We start from the raw sequence: 20108 nt of genomic DNA on the forward strand, positions 1-20108 counted from the left end.
ATAATCAGCACTTGCCAAGCACATTGCCACATTTTCCCAAAAAGCTTTTAGGAGTTAACCTAACTAGAGGCAACCTTTTTCCTAGGGCTTTTGTCTAGTCAGTGTAAAATATGAAGTAGAAGTTCTGCGTTCAAGAGAACTTGCTGTTACTCTAGCAAATCAAAAAAATATTTAGAAGAATGAGAGTCCTGGGTTCTGGTTCTGTCCTTGGTCTACTTTGTTAATCATCGTACAATATTTTGATGGCCCAGTTTATCTATGATACTGAGGTTATTTAATCACCTTTCCTTGGGTTTGTCATGAACCTTAAATTAATATTTGGGAAATAATTTGGAAATAATGCATGTGAAGATTACATACCTAGCATTTTTTTCTTACATATTAGTAACTTCGTGGTGATAACAAAGTAGCTTACTAAATTACCAAATGTGAAATTACAGCCTCTGTTTGAAAATATATCACAATCAGATTTAGGGTTTATTTAGAGACCTTAGCTGTCTTTTTCCTTAGTGTATGCAAGCTCCATAGCATGTAATGTAATAAGCCATAATTTGATCTAACTTGGAAGCTGGTCCTGGCTTGAGCAAGGGGTTTGGACCAGATGTCCTGCAGAGGTCCCTTCCAACCTGAACTACTCTGTGATTCTAGTCGATAATTTTGTAATAGAACATGGGCTCTCTTGCCTCCCCATGTATCCAAGTCTATCCCCATCATGCTGTTTATACAAGGACCAGCAGAATGTTCATGTGGACCACTTCTAAAATGAGCTGAGAGGATGAAAAATCTGTGCTGTAATCTTTAATTAGGATGTCCTTTTTTTTTGCATTTATGTACATGTGTGTAGAACAAGACACTTTTCACTTTCCTTAGCATAAAATGACTATACTCAGGAATATCTAAAAAAAAATGTTCTTCAGATAGCTCTACAGCTGAATAGGCTATTCTCAACCAGCCAAACCATTTATTTTTAGTTGCTCCTGGAGCTCCCAGATATTTTCTTCCAGATTACTCATACATAATTTTCTAAACACCAAAACTGATCAAAATTTTCTAGTTTTGTCATTTCTGCAGTTTGTCTTAAAGACAGTCCAATTTCTAGTTTGCTCTGATATCAATCTAATCAAATTCTGTATTAATACTCCAACCATAGATTATTGGGTTGCAGTCTCTTTTGGTGAGCCACAAGTTGTTTTCTAGCAGAGAAAAGTCTCTTCAGCCTTTTCTGCTTTTCTGTCAGCTATTCCTAAGACAAAGAAAATTTGCAGGAGAGGGTATCTTACAGGCACTACTAGCAATGTGAGTAATGGACACTTTGCTTGTTCTGAGAAGTGTTACCACTTTCTGTCCACATAGTTCTGCTTCTGTTCCTTTATAGCTAAATACTGTGCACCTTCTGTTCCTGACTGTTTCTTTGAAATTTATTTTTTGACCAATTCCCAGAGCTTTTTTTCTTCACGTGCAAATATTACTATTGGTACTGTCATTTAGGGGAAGGAAACAGTAGAAGCCATCACATGCCTGCAACCATTGCCTTTTTGAGAATGCTAACATTGCTTTTCTGTCCTGAAAAGTCTGAAGTTTCTTTAATGGCAAGACATTTGAATTGCAGTTGATTGTGTACTAATGTTGTCTTATAATCAAGGAAGTCACTGCTTATTGATTGTCTTGGGAAAAAACAACCGTCTGAACAGCCATTGGTTTTTAATAAAAAGATACTTTTTAATGTTTGGGAAGGTGTCTGTTGTGATTCTAATGATAGAGTAGCTTTGTTTACTACTCTGTAGGGGATGAAATCAGAAGAAATTCTAGATAATCTTTGATTTCACAGTAAAGTTTCGGGGTCCTTTTAAAGGATTTGATAATGTAAAATGGCTAACTCCTTGTGCATATTAATAAAAACATATCCTTACATCAGAACAGGCTTAAAAAGCAAAAGTCTAGCTTTTAAAAACACCTTTATTTGTTAGCCTAAAGAGAAAGGCTTTTCATCTCCCCACAGATTTATCCACTTACATGATGGCATTGCGGTTTTGTAAATAAATATGGATGGACATGGGGAAGACATCAACATTCTTCAGTACCACTGAGGTTGATGGGGAAAAATGCCATCTCAGATGACAATTTGGTGCTTCTTACTGGCCTTCTGTATTGCTATGAGCAGCAGTTTTATTTCTTCAGACTTTGAGAACCTGCTGGAATAGCCCCTAGTTCCTGAATGAATGTTGTTTGTAATATTAAATTTCTAACATTCCACATTTTTCTTTATTGTTGCAGCTTCACACGTTTCTCGTAATGGAATTGCTGAAGGGAGGGGAATTGCTTGAACGTATTCAGAAAAAGAAACATTTCAGTGAGACTGAAGCCAGTCATATTATGCGCAGACTTGTTTCAGCAGTGAGCCATATGCATGATGTAGGAGTAGTCCATAGAGATCTGAAACCTGAGGTATAGTAACTTGCTTGTATGTGTTCAGACATTAAGTTATTAAATATCTGGAATGTGACATATTTCTGTTCCTCCAGCTTTTATTACAGATTTTTCTACTTCTATATGTTTAATAAAATGTTATCGCTCTTACTTAGCAAATTCTGTAGATATTTTTCTGTTCGTATGGAAAAGTAACTGTTAGTAAAAATTTTTAATTTTGTAAGCAATTTACACTGTAACTTGTTCTTTGCCTATTTGGGACAGTTTTTACTAGTGATAAGTATGTATTCTTTGTATGAAACAGTTCAAAAGCAGAGCTAGGTTGCTTGGATGCTTTGTCTATACATTCCACCTTCTGTGTGATATGAATTCCCTCAGTTAGGGCTTCCTTTGGAGTTAGCTACAACACCCTTGTACTGTCTTCTGTCCCAGTTAAACACAAAATGAATGCAACTAATGCAGCCAACTAGTAAAGGTGTGTGATTTGAGTTCAGTGAGTTTAGTAGTTTCCCAAAAATAGATATTTTTTCAATAATTACATGCTCCAATATTTTTTATTGTGTAGCAGCGTCTTGCCTTCCAGACAGTTCAGTTTACAGTGGCAAGGTTGACCGCTGGCTTTATTCTGCTTCCTGAAGCCAATATTTGCTCCTTTTTCTTTGCCAGCAATGGGATACGTGTTAGTTTTCTTTAGCCCAATAACAGTGTAGATTGATGTTATTTCATCCAGTGAGGGTGTTACATTGTATTGGTGATTATAGTCTTTGTACCTCAGGAAATAGCTACTCCTTTTGTATCTGGAGTTTGAAATGATCCACCATTCCTACTGATGTTTCATCCTTTTGTGACATACTTTCTGGTATATTACAAACTTACTTATTTTGTAGTAATTCCAATTCAACAGGTAAAAAAGTCTGCTAGGTGTGGATATTAAACTGTTTTTGAAAAGCAGTCCAAAATGTATGTGTTTGAAAACATGTCTGTACTGGACTGTCTGTACTAAATAAAAAATTAAATACAGAGGGGCTATTGTGAAATTGTAATAGGTCAGTTGAAAATGTGACTCTTGGAAAAAGTTTCCCTGACATCATCAAGGGAAGCAAGCAGTTTTTGAAACAAGTCTTTTTTTTAAAAGGACAAAGCCCAGAAATCATTTCTCTTTTCCTATGTTCGTCATTTTAGTCTTATTACAGTCTTGAATATAAAGGCAAGATTCTGTAAAGTAGAGCCTCAACTGTATGGTAAATTAGGCAGTCTTCAATTCAACATAATGTTCCAAGAACAGAAGTCTGGGAAGTCTGAGGAAGGTTTGCAAACAGCTTGCAGAATTCATTGCCTCCACAAAGTTGGACTTAACTAGCCTGTCTCCTTCCTGCTTGTTATTTTGAAAGCTACTGTTTTAGGTTCAGGTGTGAACTTGGTATGGGATATGCAGGTTTCCCAGTATAGATGTGGTTAGAGCACCTTTCTGTAAAAAAGATGTAGGAAATTCTGTTGCTTTTGTAACACTTCCTATCAGATTTGATTGACGTTCAACTTTGACATCTAATGTGATATCAGTAAGTCTATTTTAAAAAGTATGGCTAGTTACATGTCACTAAGGGTGAGGTTTTTTTAATTGCCTGAACTGGAAGACTTTTCTGTTTAAGCAATAGTCATTAGATCACATATATTGCTCTGCAAAATAGACGAAAAGTACTGGATAGAAGGTAGAGAATTCACAGAAATAAAGAATTCATATAGCATATGTGACCATATGGAGCCTCTCAGTAGAGGATTTGAGAGCTGTTTCTGTGAAGTGACCATTAATCTGTAAACTGGGTTATAAGGATATTAGAAAAAACATAGCAAGGAAGACATAATATTGTTTATATATCTTTTAAATGTATTTTATTATAGCTTTAAGTGTGGGGTTTTGTGGAACATGCTTTATTTACCTAATCAACAAAGTAGTCTGAACCCAACTTAGACGTTTGAACTACACCTTTATACAACTAATTTCATTTTTGCTTTAAGAAAGGAGGACTTTTTAAACCAGTGTTACTTAAGTTCTTTATTTATTGGTTATATAACATCACCGTAAAAAAACATTATTGTTTTAATCACCTATCCTCATTGTATAAATATTTATTCTGGAATTAGGCTTCCTTCAGATCCATTTTGGCCAACACTTTAATATGGAAAACTGACTTCTAATCGTGCATTAAGCTGTAACAGCAGCAGAGAATGCAAAAATACTGTTTTGTAGCAGCTATTCTCTTTTATCCATAATGAAGGCTCTCAGGTTCTCCTTATTAAGAAGGGGAGCACACAGATCAATAAGTTTGAAATTAATTTGTGTTGTCATTCACCTTTTGTATTACAAAACTACATAGGGCTATAGTATTTCTTATACTGAGACATTTTCTAGTGTTGCATAGATGAAATGGCAAAGGCAATAGCAAAATTTTGCTCTCTTCTCTCAGAAGTTCAAGAGGGGAGTAGAAATGATGGCTTTGGCCAGTTCTTCTAAGACTTGCTTCACTTTTGTATCTTTCTTGACAAATATAAATACTCAGGGAAGAGAACAGATTGTGTTAAATCCGCCAAACTGATAATAACTTGTCTGTCTTCAAGTCCAAGATGGACTTGAAGATTCCATCTGTAAAGCTGGAATTCTTGGGGACTACTGTACCCAAGGTTCTTTACATTGGTGTAAGGAGCAGGCCATTAGTTTGAGGCTGGACTGCTATGTGGCCTTTCAGTGCTTAAATGCTGTTAGTTCCAGGTCTCTTCCAGAAAGTATATCTGTACTGATTTTGAGATCCACGTCAGACAGCAGTTGGTACAACTACTGAACTACTGGTGCACTTTCTAGTCCACCATCCTTTGCTTTCAAAATAATTCCTTTGCCTTATTGTGCTCATTGCAATATGGCTTCAGTGTGTTACCACTTGAGGACCAAAGACTATTTGGTCACAAGACATGCAACAAGTTACACACACAAGCAAGCTGTCATTCACATCATGCCAGAAGGAAGTGGAAGCTTAGGAAGATTTACCGTTGTTTGAGGAAGAAGGCAACTTTCCATTTATGTTGATGTCTTTGCTTTTTTTCTTGTTAGTGTTCCTTGAACTGTTTTCCCCACTGTTCTCTGCTAAATGCCCATTTTCATTAGTAATCTCAGACAGAACTATCTTGACTTGTAGATATACAGGAGGCAGATAAACACATCACATTTTCTTACAACCCAGAGTACTGTTGTTTCTACTTTTCCATTTTTTTCTGTCTCCTGGTTCCCCTTTTCTCTAGATAATGGAAAGTTTTCTGTAGTAATAAATGTAGGGGAAGAGTAACTATTGAGTATTATAACCAATTTTCTACCCAGTGCTGGTATAGATTTTGTCTTTGTTTTTCAGAATTTATTATTTACAGATGAAACTGATAATTCAGAAATAAAAATAATTGATTTTGGCTTTGCTCGTTTAAAACCACCTGATAATCAGCCTCTTAAGACTCCATGTTTTACTCTTCATTATGCTGCCCCAGAACTCTTGAATCACAATGGTTATGACGAATCTTGTGATCTGTGGAGTTTGGGTGTCATTTTGGTGAGTGATTGATGTTTTTAATTGTAACTTTACTGTATGTATTTACTTTTTGTTGAAATGTGAAGGGCTTGACACAATTTCAGATTTGAATTGAGTAGATGCTGAATTCAAGTGAATGCTGAATTCAGTTTCTATTCCAAGGTTCCAAAGAAATGTTTTTCAGGGGTAGAGATTTTTTTTTTTTCCTTCTCCTAAGAAATGAACTAAATTCAACATTTCTGGGAATGGAAAAAATACTTGATACAGTCTGGCTCTTAGAAAGACACACTCTTGTTAGGAGATTTTACAGGCATCCATATAGTCTTCCTACATTTTCAATTCAGAACAGGAATGAGCCTGCATTCTGATTTACAGAAAATTAATTTCAGTAGATATAAACGGGGTAGAAATACCATTGTGTTTTGTTCATAGTTTCTTGAAACACATTCATGTTTTTTTCTAACAAGGACTCCAGAAAGTCTTGTGTATCTTAAGTTTTCTATAGCCTTGAAGTTATGCAAGTCAAAAGTTTTATTGTATAGCACTGGGTGATTCAAGCAACAGTACTCCATGTTTAGTAATATGGTTGCTGATAAATATACTGTGTTTATTAATAGTACTTTTGTTCTCATGACAGTATACAATGCTGTCAGGACAGGTACCATTTCAGTCTCAAGACAAAAGTTTAACATGTACCAGTGCATTGGAAATTATGAAGAAAATAAAAAAGGGAGAATTTTCCTTTGAAGGAGAAGCTTGGAAAAACGTTTCTGAAGAGGCTAAAGAGTTAATTCAAGGTATGTATTCACAAATATTTCACGTACCTTATATTTTTATCTCAAAAGATAGAATTTAGAGAACCATACAGTATCTGGATGCTGTGATCAGCATCAGAGTGCCTAACCTCTGATATAGTAATATTCCACAGCTATGTAATGAATCCCACAATACAATGGACGCATCGGAATGGCATTACAAATTCCTTGTACACCTACCAGGGAGCTTTCTAATGTAGTGAAATGCCAATAGAAAGTTAGTGGGGTTAGAAGTAACTAAAGAGCTTCAGGAAAAGTGAAGTCACCTTTTAAAACATTCAGAAGCATGGTTTTTCTTTTATGTTATTTTCTGCTTTTGTGGAAACAGCAGGTTTATGACATAAATGTTTAAAAGCTGAGCTTTTGCAGGAAATGAATGTATTAATATCTTTTTTTTCCTCAGGCTGTTTTTGAATACGTGTACCAAGACTACTGTATTTTTGAGCTGCTTCATTCACATTACCTGTGCTTTGACTCCCCTTAAGCTTTTGAGCATCTAATTATATTTTCAACATGAGATAGACACCAATCTTAATTCTACCAAGATGGAGTTCTGAATTTCTTGAGAAGCAGGCTTGTAAGGAATTCTTCTGTCAAAAATGCAGATGTAGCCAGGTTCAGACTTCAGTGGATTGTGCAGAGAATCTGAGGCTTACTCTCTTGGACTTCATCCTAGATAGGTTTTAAGTGAAGAAATAATTCGGGGGTTTTGAGTTTGTGTGAAAAGAGGTATGAGTTATCAGATAGTTAAATAGCATTTTTTTGCATTTAATGATTCTTCTGGAGAGGATGATAGTATAACATTGTGCAAGTCTTATCTAGGATAAATATTGGCATACCTATTGTAAATATTGTCATTACTTATCAAAGCAGTGCCTGAGATTTTCTTAAAAAATAATTCTACTTCCTGTTAAAAGAAGATAAAGAGCTCACAGCTTAAGATAATGTAATATATTTCTATTAGGACTTCTAACAGTGGATCCAAACAAAAGAATTAAAATGTCCAGCCTGAGATACAACGAATGGCTTCAGGATGGCAGCCAGCTGTCCTCTAACCCTCTAATGACTCCTGATAACTTAGGCTCTTCTGGAGCTGCAGTGCATACCTATGTCAAAGCCACTTTTCATGTAAGTTCTAAGAACTCTTATGTCATGCTAAAGTTTGTAATGTGTTAGTCTAGGTTTCTGTATGTTTTCTCTTAATTAGAAATGGTTTTGTCCTTAATTCAGTGATTGCTTATAGCTGCAAATTTTTTCCACAATACCTAACATCTGATTGAGTAAAGTGAAAACATGAATGTTGAGGCAAGAATAAATTTCTTGAAAACATTTATACTACTGGGGTTTTGGGGACTGAGAGACAGCCGCTCATAGAGTAGCAATTATAAATATTCTGTTTCTTAGAGAATTCCATTGAAAAGTCTTCAAATGTTTATAAAAAGAAGAAATTTTCTATTTAACTTGAGGACAAAAAGTCAAACAGTTACTTATGGTTAAAAAATTGAGGTAAAATTTCTGGGACATACCTAGTTCATGGCTTTAACGTCTTGGATGCTTTATTGTCTTGTTTGTCTACCATTGTATATTTACTGAAAACATTTGAACTGCAACTGTATTATACAAATGTAGTTTGATTCTCATGATTCTTTCTACAGAGAATAAACTGAAATTAAGCTGGTTTATGCTGAAATACTTGCAGACACTTACTACCAAGAAGAGAAAATGAAAGGAATTGTTACTTGGGGAGGTCTTGATTAATGCAACATAATTTGGGCTGGAAGAAAAACTAACTTAACAAAGTGTAGTTTGTGAAAATGTAGTCATAAATAGGTTTAAGGCTTAATAACAAATACTTCCAAATTAAATAGAACAAGGAGGGAAGATGTCAATTAATAATGTTATGTATTGGTTCTTAAATACATGTAAAGTCTAGTAAAGTTATTGTTACAGTTACAATAATAATTGGTATGGATCTGCCAAGAGATTACAGTTTATCTTATGACTTAGCATATAACATTCATTAAAAGCTGTGAGCCATAAAATATCTTAAACCTATTGAAAAACTTAGGATTACCTTTTATTTTTAAACAGGCCTTTAACAAGTACAAAAGGGAAGGATTTTGTCTCCAGAATGTTGACAAGGCACCTCTTGCAAAGAGAAGGAAAATGAAAAAAACAAGTACAAGCACAGAGACACGTAGCAGCTCCAGTGAAAGTTCACATTCTTCTTCCTCTCATTCTCATGGTAAAACTACACCTACAAAGACACTGCAGCCAACAAACCCTACAGACAGCAATAATCCAGAAACCATCTTCCAGTTCTCTGACTGAAAAGCAAAGAATATCCTGTCTTGAAGATTTAAGTGGTTATAAACTTGGTAGTACCTATGTTGTCTTCTTCTCACCCTTCTTCCCTGTGGCTTGCAGGCTACAGGAATATGTTGCTTTAAAAATATATTTCAATCATAACTTTTTAGCTTTGTATTTCAATACATTTCTTTTTAGCATTAGGTTTGATATCACTGGATATGGTATACTACTATTATACAGTCAATATTGTATTCTCTTAGGGCTAAATGACTAGTGTGCAGTTAAGCTCAAGGTAAGGAGCTATGCTGCTTGTGGTACAGTTTGGAGGAAGACCATTTCTCAGTGTCAGAATCTTCCTCCCAGTTTCTTCCCCACTGTTCAAAGAAAGGAAGGCTCTGTAACATGTATAGAACACTTCGGTCTTCTGCTTTTTCCCAGCTCTGTGAAGAGTGTCATGGAATTTGATTCTTTGTGCATGTAAAATCATTGGTACAATGCACCAAAGCAGTATAGTACTTTAAGGCCTTTTAAATCTGTGGTTACATTCTATCCCATTTATTTGAATTTTAAGAGCAAAAGGAAGCATTTATGGAGCTCTTACGTTGTTTTAAGAAGTAACTCCATAGATCTTTTTCTAAACAACCAGGAATATCAGTTTTGCTTTTTTTTATTTATTTAATTTTTTAAAAACGTATAGGGTAAAAGATATCTGATAAGGTGAGGTGTCTAGTACTGTGATACAGTAATTTTTATTTCTACTTTTTGACGTTATTAACTTTTAAAATGTTTTAAAGATTCTAAAATGCAATGCTATAAGAGAATGAAATATCATATTGAATGCTTTGGAAAATGGTCACATGTTAAAATATCTATTTCAAGAATTAATTATAATTTATATTTTCTTTTTATATTTACACAATAACTTTAAAATACTAAGATTTTTTTAAAGGTGAAAGTACTCCAGTTTCAACATTTGTTATTATAGGGTCCACACAAAATGTATACCAAGTTATTTGAATTTTGCATTGTGCAAATATGGCAGTTTAATAGTGACTGTAAAATATTAGAATGTTTTCTGTTTTGCACTTTATAGCATCAAAAGGAGATGTTTTATAATAAAGTGCACGCAGATCTCTCTTCCTACAAGGTGCTGAGCACTGTTTTACTGGGTTGAATGACCTGAAATCCACCATATTTGGTGTTTGTGGTCATTGTGAAGGAGAATTCCGTACTTTGCAGGAGTAAATCTCTGTATATTTATATTACCCACCGTTTTCATTCCTTACGTTAAACTGCAAAGCTCTTTCTATCTTGCTTTTACATTGTATATAACAAATACTAGACCTGGGCACCTTGTGTAGTGTAGATGTTAACAACTTATGCACTGGGAATACTAAAGGGAAATTATATTGAACACTGTGCTTCACAACTTGTTCACTGTGATGTTCTACAGTGAAGTATTTCCTACTGTGATAGTATAGTATGTACATAACTGTTTGGAATCATAAATGTGACTTACAGAAACATCAGCATAAACTTTTAAATCAGTATATTTTATAAATTTATGGAGAGCTCTTTTATTGCTCATATTCTGAATGACTAGGGGTAACTTAAGTGCTAAAGATGACTCCAGTTTTGCAAATGCTTACATGTGTAAGTTTCCACTGAAGTCAGCGAGACTCCTTGTGTAAAGTTAACCACATGCCTAAATTAGTGTGATGGAAGCCTAATTGACTAGGGGGTTTTGTTAACAGCTTGCTCCTATCTTAAAGTAACCTTAATCCAAACCCTATGCAAAAAAGGTTATAGGAATTGTTTATATCAGTGGGTTTATTTATAGAATTATGTCAGATATCAGTATTGACAAATACAATACATCCATGTTTACAGGGATTGTGTGTATCAAAACAAGGCTTTGAAGCCCAACATGTTTGTTCTGTGTTTCTTTAATATTAATAATGGCATTCTGAGGTTTTGGAATTGCTCTTGTGAAATAGTTTACTACTTTCTTGATGTGAATGTCAACAGTAATTGCAGCATTAATTTCAGGTTGATGTGAATATTGAGATTTGCACTGTTTATGTAGAAGTAGTATATTTAAAGAACAGTATATGTGCTAATAACACAACCAATTCTAAGTGGCCGATGTTAAAATATTGAATAATAATTGTCAATGTAATATATTCAGGTTTGCTTTCTGAATGCTCTCTTTGGAAGTAATCTCAATAGTGAACATGGCTCATTTGTAAAAGAATACTTTCCCTCTCCCCAGTAAACTTGCTGTAAATACAATAAACAATCCACCATTCAAACTTGTTATGCAGACAGTGCAAGTGAATTGGGAAGCTGAAGAACAGGTTGCTTGTAAAGTTTGCACTTTGAGGAGTTCTTGGAATTTGCTGTCAGGGTGAGGACAACAAAAAGCACTTTTTGGTTTGATTTCATTTAAGTGTAAGAAACTTTTGTATACCAGGTGGATTTGGAATATTGTTGCCCAGCTGAAATAACTTCTTAAAGTTACAAACAGACTACAGTTGTTTCCCTCTTGGGAAATTTAAACTGTTGCTTTACAAACTGATGAAACAAGAAAAAGAATGCTTGCTTAAGATACTAAATGCTAGAGATAATGGCTGTGTTTTCAGAGTGTTTTCCACACAGGTTTTAAGAGACTGTTATGAGACTGAAATAATTAGAATACATCACTTGTATCAAAGACAACTTTTATATATGAGTATTTCTGTGTCCTCTTTGTGCTCTAACAGTAGTTATTAAATAAAAATTTTAAAACAGGGTAACTCTTTTGGGCAAGGGTGAGTACATTTAGGTATCACCTTGCATTTGCTTTGAACCAGTTACCTGGGGTAGCTGAAATGTTTATCACCTCTGACTTCCTGCTGCCTCCAGGTAACAGCTCTTGAGGTGTGTTTGACACTAAGCCCTTTGAATTTTTAGATTAGCATCTTTACATAAACAACTGTGGATCTCCATTTACATTGATAAAATGGATTTGCAAACTAGGCCACTCAAGAGCAGGTTCACTTCTTGTTCGAATATTCCTGCGGGAGACTAGTTACTCTTGGCAGAATTACGTTGTTTTAGCTTAATCTGTTGCCTAGCCTGGCACTCTAGGGCATAGGAAGACCACGGGCCAAACATCTAATACTTGTACCACTGTTTCAAAACAAAGTGTACAAGCCAATCTTCATTACTACTATATATACTTTATACTGCCTTGGTAAAAAGGTGTTAGACTGTGAATTATGTTTATACTCAGATGGTTTCCTTCACAGTGCTGCTATGCATAAAATAACTTTAATGTGTAGTAGGGATATCTCTCTACTGTCACAAATGTAATGCAGTCAGCAATATTGTGAGCAGATTTGTTTAAAAAATCAAATTTCATATCAGTAAAGATTTAGATAAGTAGTGTAGTCATTAATTTAATCTTTGAAGTACTGAATATTCTGTAAAACTATTTCTGTGATACTTTAAGAAACACAAATATTAGTAATTAAGAGGTAATTCTAAAGGATTTAGAGAAGTACAAAGGAAGTAACATGACTTACTGTTCCTCTGACTTAGTGAAATTTCTAAGAAAGCAGCTGAAATATTTATTGTTAATGGAATGATCAGTGCATTTGGTGTATGTATGGTTTACGGCTACAAAAAAAAAACACCCTTGAAAATGCTTTATTAAACAGTCTAGGGGGGTTAACACAAAAATACAATATTGCATCAGAATAGATTGTTTCTTCAAGTTGATACTGCTGCTGTACATATTTTCTTAGCCCTTTTCCATGGCTACTTTTCTGAACAAGGTAACAATACCTGTACAGCCATGTTCCCTAGCACTCATCCAGGAACAGAGTAAATTCTTGGCAGAAAGCACTCACAGAATGATGATGTGTGTTGTTTGGTTGTATTAAGTGTTACACAAGTGTCTTACCTTTTTAATATGTGCATGTATTATGTGCATGTATGTAGATACACGCTGTATTGCACGTATAGGCCTCAGTTTAAAGTAATAGGCCTTGTTTAAGAGAACCTGCTTAAAAATGAGTTCTCAAATCACACAGATTCAGAGGATCAGACAAGGGGGCTACCACAGAAGAGGAAGAAAGTTACTGCAAGTCAGAAATGAGAGGCTTCTGGGAAGATGTTTTCAAGGGTAGATTTCTCCCCTTGCTAGCTCCCTGTGTGTGTAACATTCACCAACACTGAATTGCAAGTTTTCTTGCCAGTTGCCCTGCATAAATACATTTCCTAACTTTGCAGGTCTGTGAGAGTGTGTGTGTGTGTCTACACACATGTGTATCTTTATATGACATTTCGGTCTTCAGTTGGAATTTTTTGTTATTCCTCAAGTATAGTTCCAGGTGTTTTTACCAAGTTTGGTGGTCTTCATTCTTTTCCCCCATATCTAACAGTCTTTCTCAGCACTAATTTTTACATTGCACAATGTGACATTGCCTTTCTTCAGTCAAGGTAGTTGACTGAATATTCTGGATTGAGAGAACAGGAAATAACATGGCTGTTTCTGCTGTAAAGAGATAAACCTGCTTTGATCTTTGTCTACCTATGAGAAATGCTTATCAGTTTACTCCTTTGACCCACAGGGCATTGGATCCTATAAAAAATGAGAAATGCAGAGCTGTTTGCTAGCTCTTGCCTGACATCCCGCATTTCTATATACCACTTGTTCAATAAATTCTAGATGTTCAGTACACCTATGTAGAAAAGAAAACTTAGGATGATTCCTGTAGTCTGCACTAGTAAATAAAGTGATGCTTTCAATTACACAGACAAACTGGAGCAGTCTTGTTTGTTGTACCCTGAAGCAGCAAGAGCAGAGAAATGTAGAAACCCCATGTATTTTGACAGCCTTCGTGTTCTGTGTGACAGAAGGGGAAGTCTGCAGCTACCTGGGAATCAATGGTAAGTATTTAGTCAGGCGAGATGGTAGGGCCGGTCTGACAGCTTACTGTCACTCACAGAGCCATTCCTGATCCTTTCTTCTGGCCACGTGCTCTACCGGTACTTTTCTTGTTTCTGGTGTTTGTATCATCTCTCAGCCAGCAGAGACAGGGGAAAATAAGTGGCCTGTTAACTTGTTTAAGGCATTTTGGTTAACACTGGATTAATTGCTTTCATAGTTAATCCAAACTAATAGTAGTAATGAAGCATTGCAAAACCTAGTATGTTATAATGGTGTCATTCTTGAAAACTAATACTTTTATTCAGAGGTAGAAAGGAATCCATACTATTTACACATAAAATCACTTTTTAAAATTGGCAACCAATCTGGCTGTATTCACAAAATCCGTGCAGAAGTCTGCTAACTTCCTTTTGAAATGCCAACAATAAAGCAGAGAAAAATAGAAATTTTCAGTTGCTCAGGAACTGCTCAAAAACCTATCAGGAAATTGCAAACCAATTGCAGACTTGCTGCATTTTTCTCAATAGATATTTGTCAACAAATCAAGCTTCAGGTCTTAAAATTGGCATCTCATTTATGTTGATTGGACTTTCCTTGGGGGTTTTGCATAGTTGTATTAGTATGATTGTGATCAACTGTTCATTTTCATAAGTGAGAGAAAATCTAAGGATTTAGGCTAAGGCCAGGTGAATAACCAAAAGTCATCTGCTGGGAAAGGTAACTACTATCTAGTTTAAAATATATGTACGTATTACCGATCCTTGCTGATGTAACTACATTTAATCAAGTATATTTTACATCAGTTTTGTGTGAGATTGTGTGACACATAGAGCTATGTTAAAAAAGCTTTCAAGTGTAAACTAGTTTATGGAATTATGGCAAAGTGAGAAGAAGGGGGGAAGTTGTATTTGAAGACAGTGATGCAGAGGGGACAATGCTCAAAGTTTGTCTCCAAGTTATGCTGACAGAGGTGACTAAGCAATAGTATCATTGTCTGTAGAAGCTTACTCATTAATAACAGTATGTATCCCTTTTCCTTCAAAATGAATATAAAGTGGAGGAGAGAAACTAATTCACAAAAGCAGCAAGTAGCTCAAAGCTTTTCTCAGATGACTCCTTAATGAGTTCTCATCCTTTAAATACTGTAGCTCTGGTGTACATAATAGTTATTCTGTTGAAGCTATGCCTACTTAAGGGAACAGGATCTCACTGTCTGGTGATGTGTTCATTATACAGCAATTGTACAAATTAGAACTCAAAATGCTCTATTCCTGGTGCTTTTAAGTTCAAGCGTTAATATTATTCTACTTAATGTGTATCGCCATGTGTCAGTCCATCTGTATGCAGCCCTGGCAGGTCACTTAGTTCAATTTTAAAGCTGTCAGATTAAAAGGAAAACTTAAACAGTGAAGTGAGAATAGGCCTTTAATCTTAACCTACATCTGGTTTACAAAAATGAATAAAAGCTTGGCATTGGCTTTCAAGCTTGACAGCCTTATCATTAAGATGCTACTGCAGCAAATTCTGATGCTTACAGATATCTTTACTGTACTGATCTCTTCCACTTGCAGAGAAAGAAACCTGCAAAATTACTTATCTTTTGCTAGAGTCCCAGCAGAAGAGATCATCTGTAATTTCTGCCTTACCTCTGTAGCTAGAAATGGCAAGCTAGAAAGGCAAGAAATGAATTGGTGACAGATTCTGACAGCTGGTTATAAAGGAGAAGGCTGTGGTAATTTGCAGTAAGTGAAACGGTGCATGCTGTTTCTTGTGTCAGTGTGCAGAGATGGGGGAGAGGACAAAAAACAGGAAGAAGGGAATGCTGAGGGCTTTGTCACACCATAATGTACAGGACATCCCGGCTGCAAACCATTGCTTTTTAAGAAGTAACGGTCTCTGCATTTAATCTAAAATATTGAAGAAATTTAGTTTTAAATATTTAAGAAAAAAACCCCAAACCAACAGATTAATCAGCTTTTTTCTTGGAGGGAAATAGTGCCATTTTCAAATGGTAAAGGCAGCAACATGGACACTGATTTCCCTAATTCACTATATGCCAGTTATCAAGAGATTACAGTGAAGTTTTCTTTTTGACAAGTATGCACTTCTCTAAAATTCTGAATTACATCAACAAAGTGAAAAACCTTGTGGTAGAAGTTTACCAAACAGCAAGGTAAGTAATTGCAATGGTTTATTTTACCCAATATCGGAATATTCAGAAAATGAATGGGGATAGGTTCTGATTTTGAAAGAGCTGGAAGAGAGGATGATCTTGTGAATGCAGTGGTGGAAGAAATACAAGAAATCTTGTTTTCTGGAAGATGCTCAGAACTCGTCAAAGATTTGTGGAAGCAGTTGTCAGCTGAACGCTCCTCTCTAGAGCTGTTAAAGCCTAACCGTGCTGATCTGGAGGATGGTAGGCCCAGCCTTTGATAGGCAGTCCTGTTACAGCTACAGGTTTATGAAAATCTATTGTCAAGGCTTCTGTCTTGGAGATATTTCCACTTGCTTGTAAGTCTTGCTAACCACCATGGAATAGACAGTGTTTGGCAAATCGGGTTCTTCAGCTGTGTTGGAATGGTAGCTATAATGATGGTTTTGATCTTCAGTCAGCCCATTTTTTTCTTCAGGCCATGGTGTTGAGAAATAAGAAATACATTTTTGTTGTCCTAAATTGTGTGGTAAGCCACTGTGGTGGCTTCAAAGTTAATGCAAAGCAATCTAGAGAAGTACATCATGTCAATTATTAAGGAGTCAACCTTGGTTTCCCTTAAGATAGTCTTGCCAAACCTGTGCGCTGCGCAGTGCAGAGCAGCAGCGTGGCTATTCCCTTTGGACAGCTAGTGGTCTGCAGGTCCATTGTTCTTCAGACTCTTGAAGTTGTGTTCTCACAGAAGAATTAAAAAAAAAAAAAAGGCTGAACATCTGAATGCTAGGCAGATAGTACTTGGCTGAAGGCAGTTTTGTAGGTAATAACCAAGGATGTTTGTGGCAGTAGGGAGAAGTATCTGAACAAGTCTCTAAGACAGACTGTGATAGTGTTTGAGCTATTACTGATCTCCAGCACTGTCAGGAGCTTGGTTTTGCAGAAAAATGTGTGAGTATGCCTGTATGTTTAAGTCCTGATGTGTAATGCTATCAGTATACCTGAAGAGTCCTGCATTCTTCTAGCATGCATTTGGGTTAAGTAGGTTATGCAGACTCTGTTTGGGGTTTGGGTTTTTTTTTAAATCATTATTATTTATTTTTACTCCCCATGTTGTATACTTCTGTTCCTTTCCTAAGCTTTCTATGTTAACCCTTGTAGCTCTTTAATTTCTCTAGTCTTTCTGCTTGCCCTGAAAGGCAATTGCATGGAGCTTTCTGCCCTTAAAGAACTGTAGATTCAAATGTCCAATACATAGAAGGAATAAAAATATGAAGGAAGGCTGTGACAAACATTTCCCTTTATCAGAAGTGTAGAAATTGCTAGATTAAAATACAGTGGTCAGTGAAGAGGTATCTTACTCTTCAGACAACTGTTACATTTGATAAACAGAATGAATAGTGTTAGAATTACAAAAAGAACCATTTTAAAATTATCCCGAAAAACTTTTTTTGGAGAAAGAGTGCAAATCAAAAGGTACAAACTCAAATAGCACCTGCAAACTTGGATCTAAACATACTCTGAATCACTGGTGTCAGATCTGGCTGACTGGTTTGCCTTTTGCACTTTGCTTCTGACCTAACCCTACTTCATGCAGGAGAAATCTGCTTTGTCCTACCGATGTGAAACTTCAGATTTTCAAGAACATGTACTTGGACCCAGCAGTAGCACTAAGACGCTGAAAGCTGACAGTTATTCTCCAGAAACTTTGCTCATGAATCATCTTTGTGAATTGAAGATGGATAAAGCCCACAGGACAGTAGTTCACATCCATCCCAACCAACTGTAGCCACAGTAACATTACTGCTTTCTACTTCAGTTTTTATCAAGCAGCTAAACAAATCACAGATGTTCTGGTTTTACCTGGTCTGTGCTGATAGGTAGAATGATCTCCAGGGCAGTGAAGCAGACTGGAAATTATCTGTTCTGTGGTTTGAGGCAAATGCTAGACCTTTTGGAGACTTGTTCCTGTTCCTGTATGTTAAATAAACTGCAGCTCAGTCCTAACCTTCTGTGGAAACGTCTAGTTGAACTTTTCACAAAAAGGAGTTATGATGTAGAGTACGTGAAGAGGAAAAAAAATGATTTCTGGACAATCTCAAAGAAAGAAGCAGAACTTGTCTTTCTGCTAATGAAAGGAAGTGTTAGGCAATAGAGTTCTGAAAGGTTGAGTAGGGCCAGATAAAGTAAGTGCAGTGTGTAAAGCCAACTGAATTATTGCAAGAACATATGAAATGTCCTACTGAGTCAAACCAATGAGACCAGAAACGTGTGCAGCACTCAAGGTGCGGGTGTGCCATGGTTTACAGAGTAGCAGAAGGATGCCTGCAGCTTTGTTCTCAGTAGCCTTCCTGGTGATGCCCAGTATTTTGTAGGCCGCCACTGTGCAATACAGCAAGGATTTGGGGGATTTCCTATCTGACATCTTGTGTAGAGAAGGGTATCAAATGTAAATCAGTTAGTCTTCCATAGAGCTGATAGCTTGCGTTTAACCAGTTCGTGTTACCTGAAAAGCATCCAGTCTTGTTTTGGAGACATCAAGACTGATGGATGAAGAATCCACTGCATCTTTGACCAAATAGTTAATTATCCTGACAGCTTTTTAAAAGATCTAATTTCCTACATAAATTTGTCATGTCTCCAACTTTGTATTCTTACCTTATTTTCTCTATTAATCTGTTTGTAAATGTTGTCGTCTTTACATAAAATTTAATTTCCAAAACATAAAGCCAATATTTTGTTGGTTCTGCCAATTATTATGGCTGGGCCTCTTAACTCATATTTGCTGTGCAGAAACAGCAGCTGGCACTCCTGTTACTGGTTCTGCCCAGTTGAAGTACAGGTCTCTTGGAATTTGCCCCAGCTGATCCTAGGAAGTCTTCTCCCCTCTGCTAAGGACCTTGCTTTTGGAACATCATAATGTAACCCTGTATGCAAATTTCCAGGTTTTTCTCTTAAGGTCACATGAGGCTAGACAGGCTGCACTCCGCCATTGTTTTCTGCCTTCCTTTGGCAATCGGGCACAAGCCAAGTGTCCTCATGGTGCCCCTGGCATTCCAGGAGCTGTTCAGAGGGCTGTGATGAGACCAAAGGGGGCAATCTTTGTTTTAAGACTTTTGCGTACCAATTCTGGATCTACTGATTTTTAAGACTTCTCTCCAGTTATTAAAGTAATCGTAAAATATAATTTAAATTCATGGGTTTCATTCTTTCAAACACAGACCAAAATCAGTTGCTGAACACTCTATTTCACAAATATTTTTTTCTTACCTCTGGACAGTAATGTAATAATGAGTTTGCTAGATTTTTTTCATTATCTTTAGCCTCAGCAACTCCTGATCTCCATAGATTCCTCTAATTTATTTCATCTTTCTTATCAATTTGTCGTGGTATTCACAACCTACAGGAGTTTCTGTTAATGTTTTAAACTAGCCTATAGGTTTAGAAACTTTCAGAAATTATATGTAGTTTTAGACTCCCTCTGGTGGTCTGGCAATGTAGTTGGCAAGTTGTTTAACTGGTAATACTGGCGGCAAGGAAAATGTTTGAATGCGGTGTGACACTGTAGATGCTTCAAATTTAGCCATCGTTTGTCCCAGATGTATTTAAATAGCAATGGGGAAAATATTGATGTTTATTAAATACAAATTACTTTTACTGCCAACGAGTAGCTAGTAACAGTACAAAAATAAAATTTAAAAAAGGAAGAAAAAGTGAAATTCAAAGCTTTGCTTCTATGTAATAATTGAATTTATTTAAAGGTATTGAACTTAGGAACTGAATAAGAGATGTAACTGAACTGATGCATTCAAATTCAATGTGAGAAACACTTGATCTTCATCTTCTCTTAAGTGGTCACAGAAGTACAGTTTGAAACAGCAATTTATGTGAAGACAGTGATGCCC

General features: G+C 36.0%; 1 protein-coding gene across 6 annotated transcripts in view; it reads left to right on the forward strand.

Moving 5' to 3' along the window:
• RPS6KA5 (ribosomal protein S6 kinase A5) overlaps window positions 1–13920 on the forward strand; it is an 81760-nt gene extending 67840 nt beyond the window's left edge. For 5 of the 6 annotated variants that reach the window (XM_037393839.1, XM_037393836.1, XM_037393835.1 and 2 more), the window contains 5 exons: window positions 2275–2445; window positions 5826–6017; window positions 6634–6793; window positions 7776–7939; window positions 8903–13920. In XM_037393839.1, coding sequence (XP_037249736.1) covers window positions 2275–2445; window positions 5826–6017; window positions 6634–6793; window positions 7776–7939; window positions 8903–9142 — 927 coding nt within the window. In that variant the 3' untranslated portion in view covers window positions 9143–13920. The remainder of the gene's footprint in view (window positions 1–2274; window positions 2446–5825; window positions 6018–6633; window positions 6794–7775; window positions 7940–8902) is intronic. The other variant, XM_037393834.1, reaches the window with a different exon arrangement.
• The last annotated feature ends 6188 nt before the right edge of the window (window positions 13921–20108 follow it).

Source organism: Falco rusticolus, chromosome 7, assembly GCF_015220075.1.
Source record: "Falco rusticolus isolate bFalRus1 chromosome 7, bFalRus1.pri, whole genome shotgun sequence".
In the NCBI taxonomy this organism is placed as follows: domain Eukaryota; kingdom Metazoa; phylum Chordata; class Aves; order Falconiformes; family Falconidae; genus Falco; species Falco rusticolus.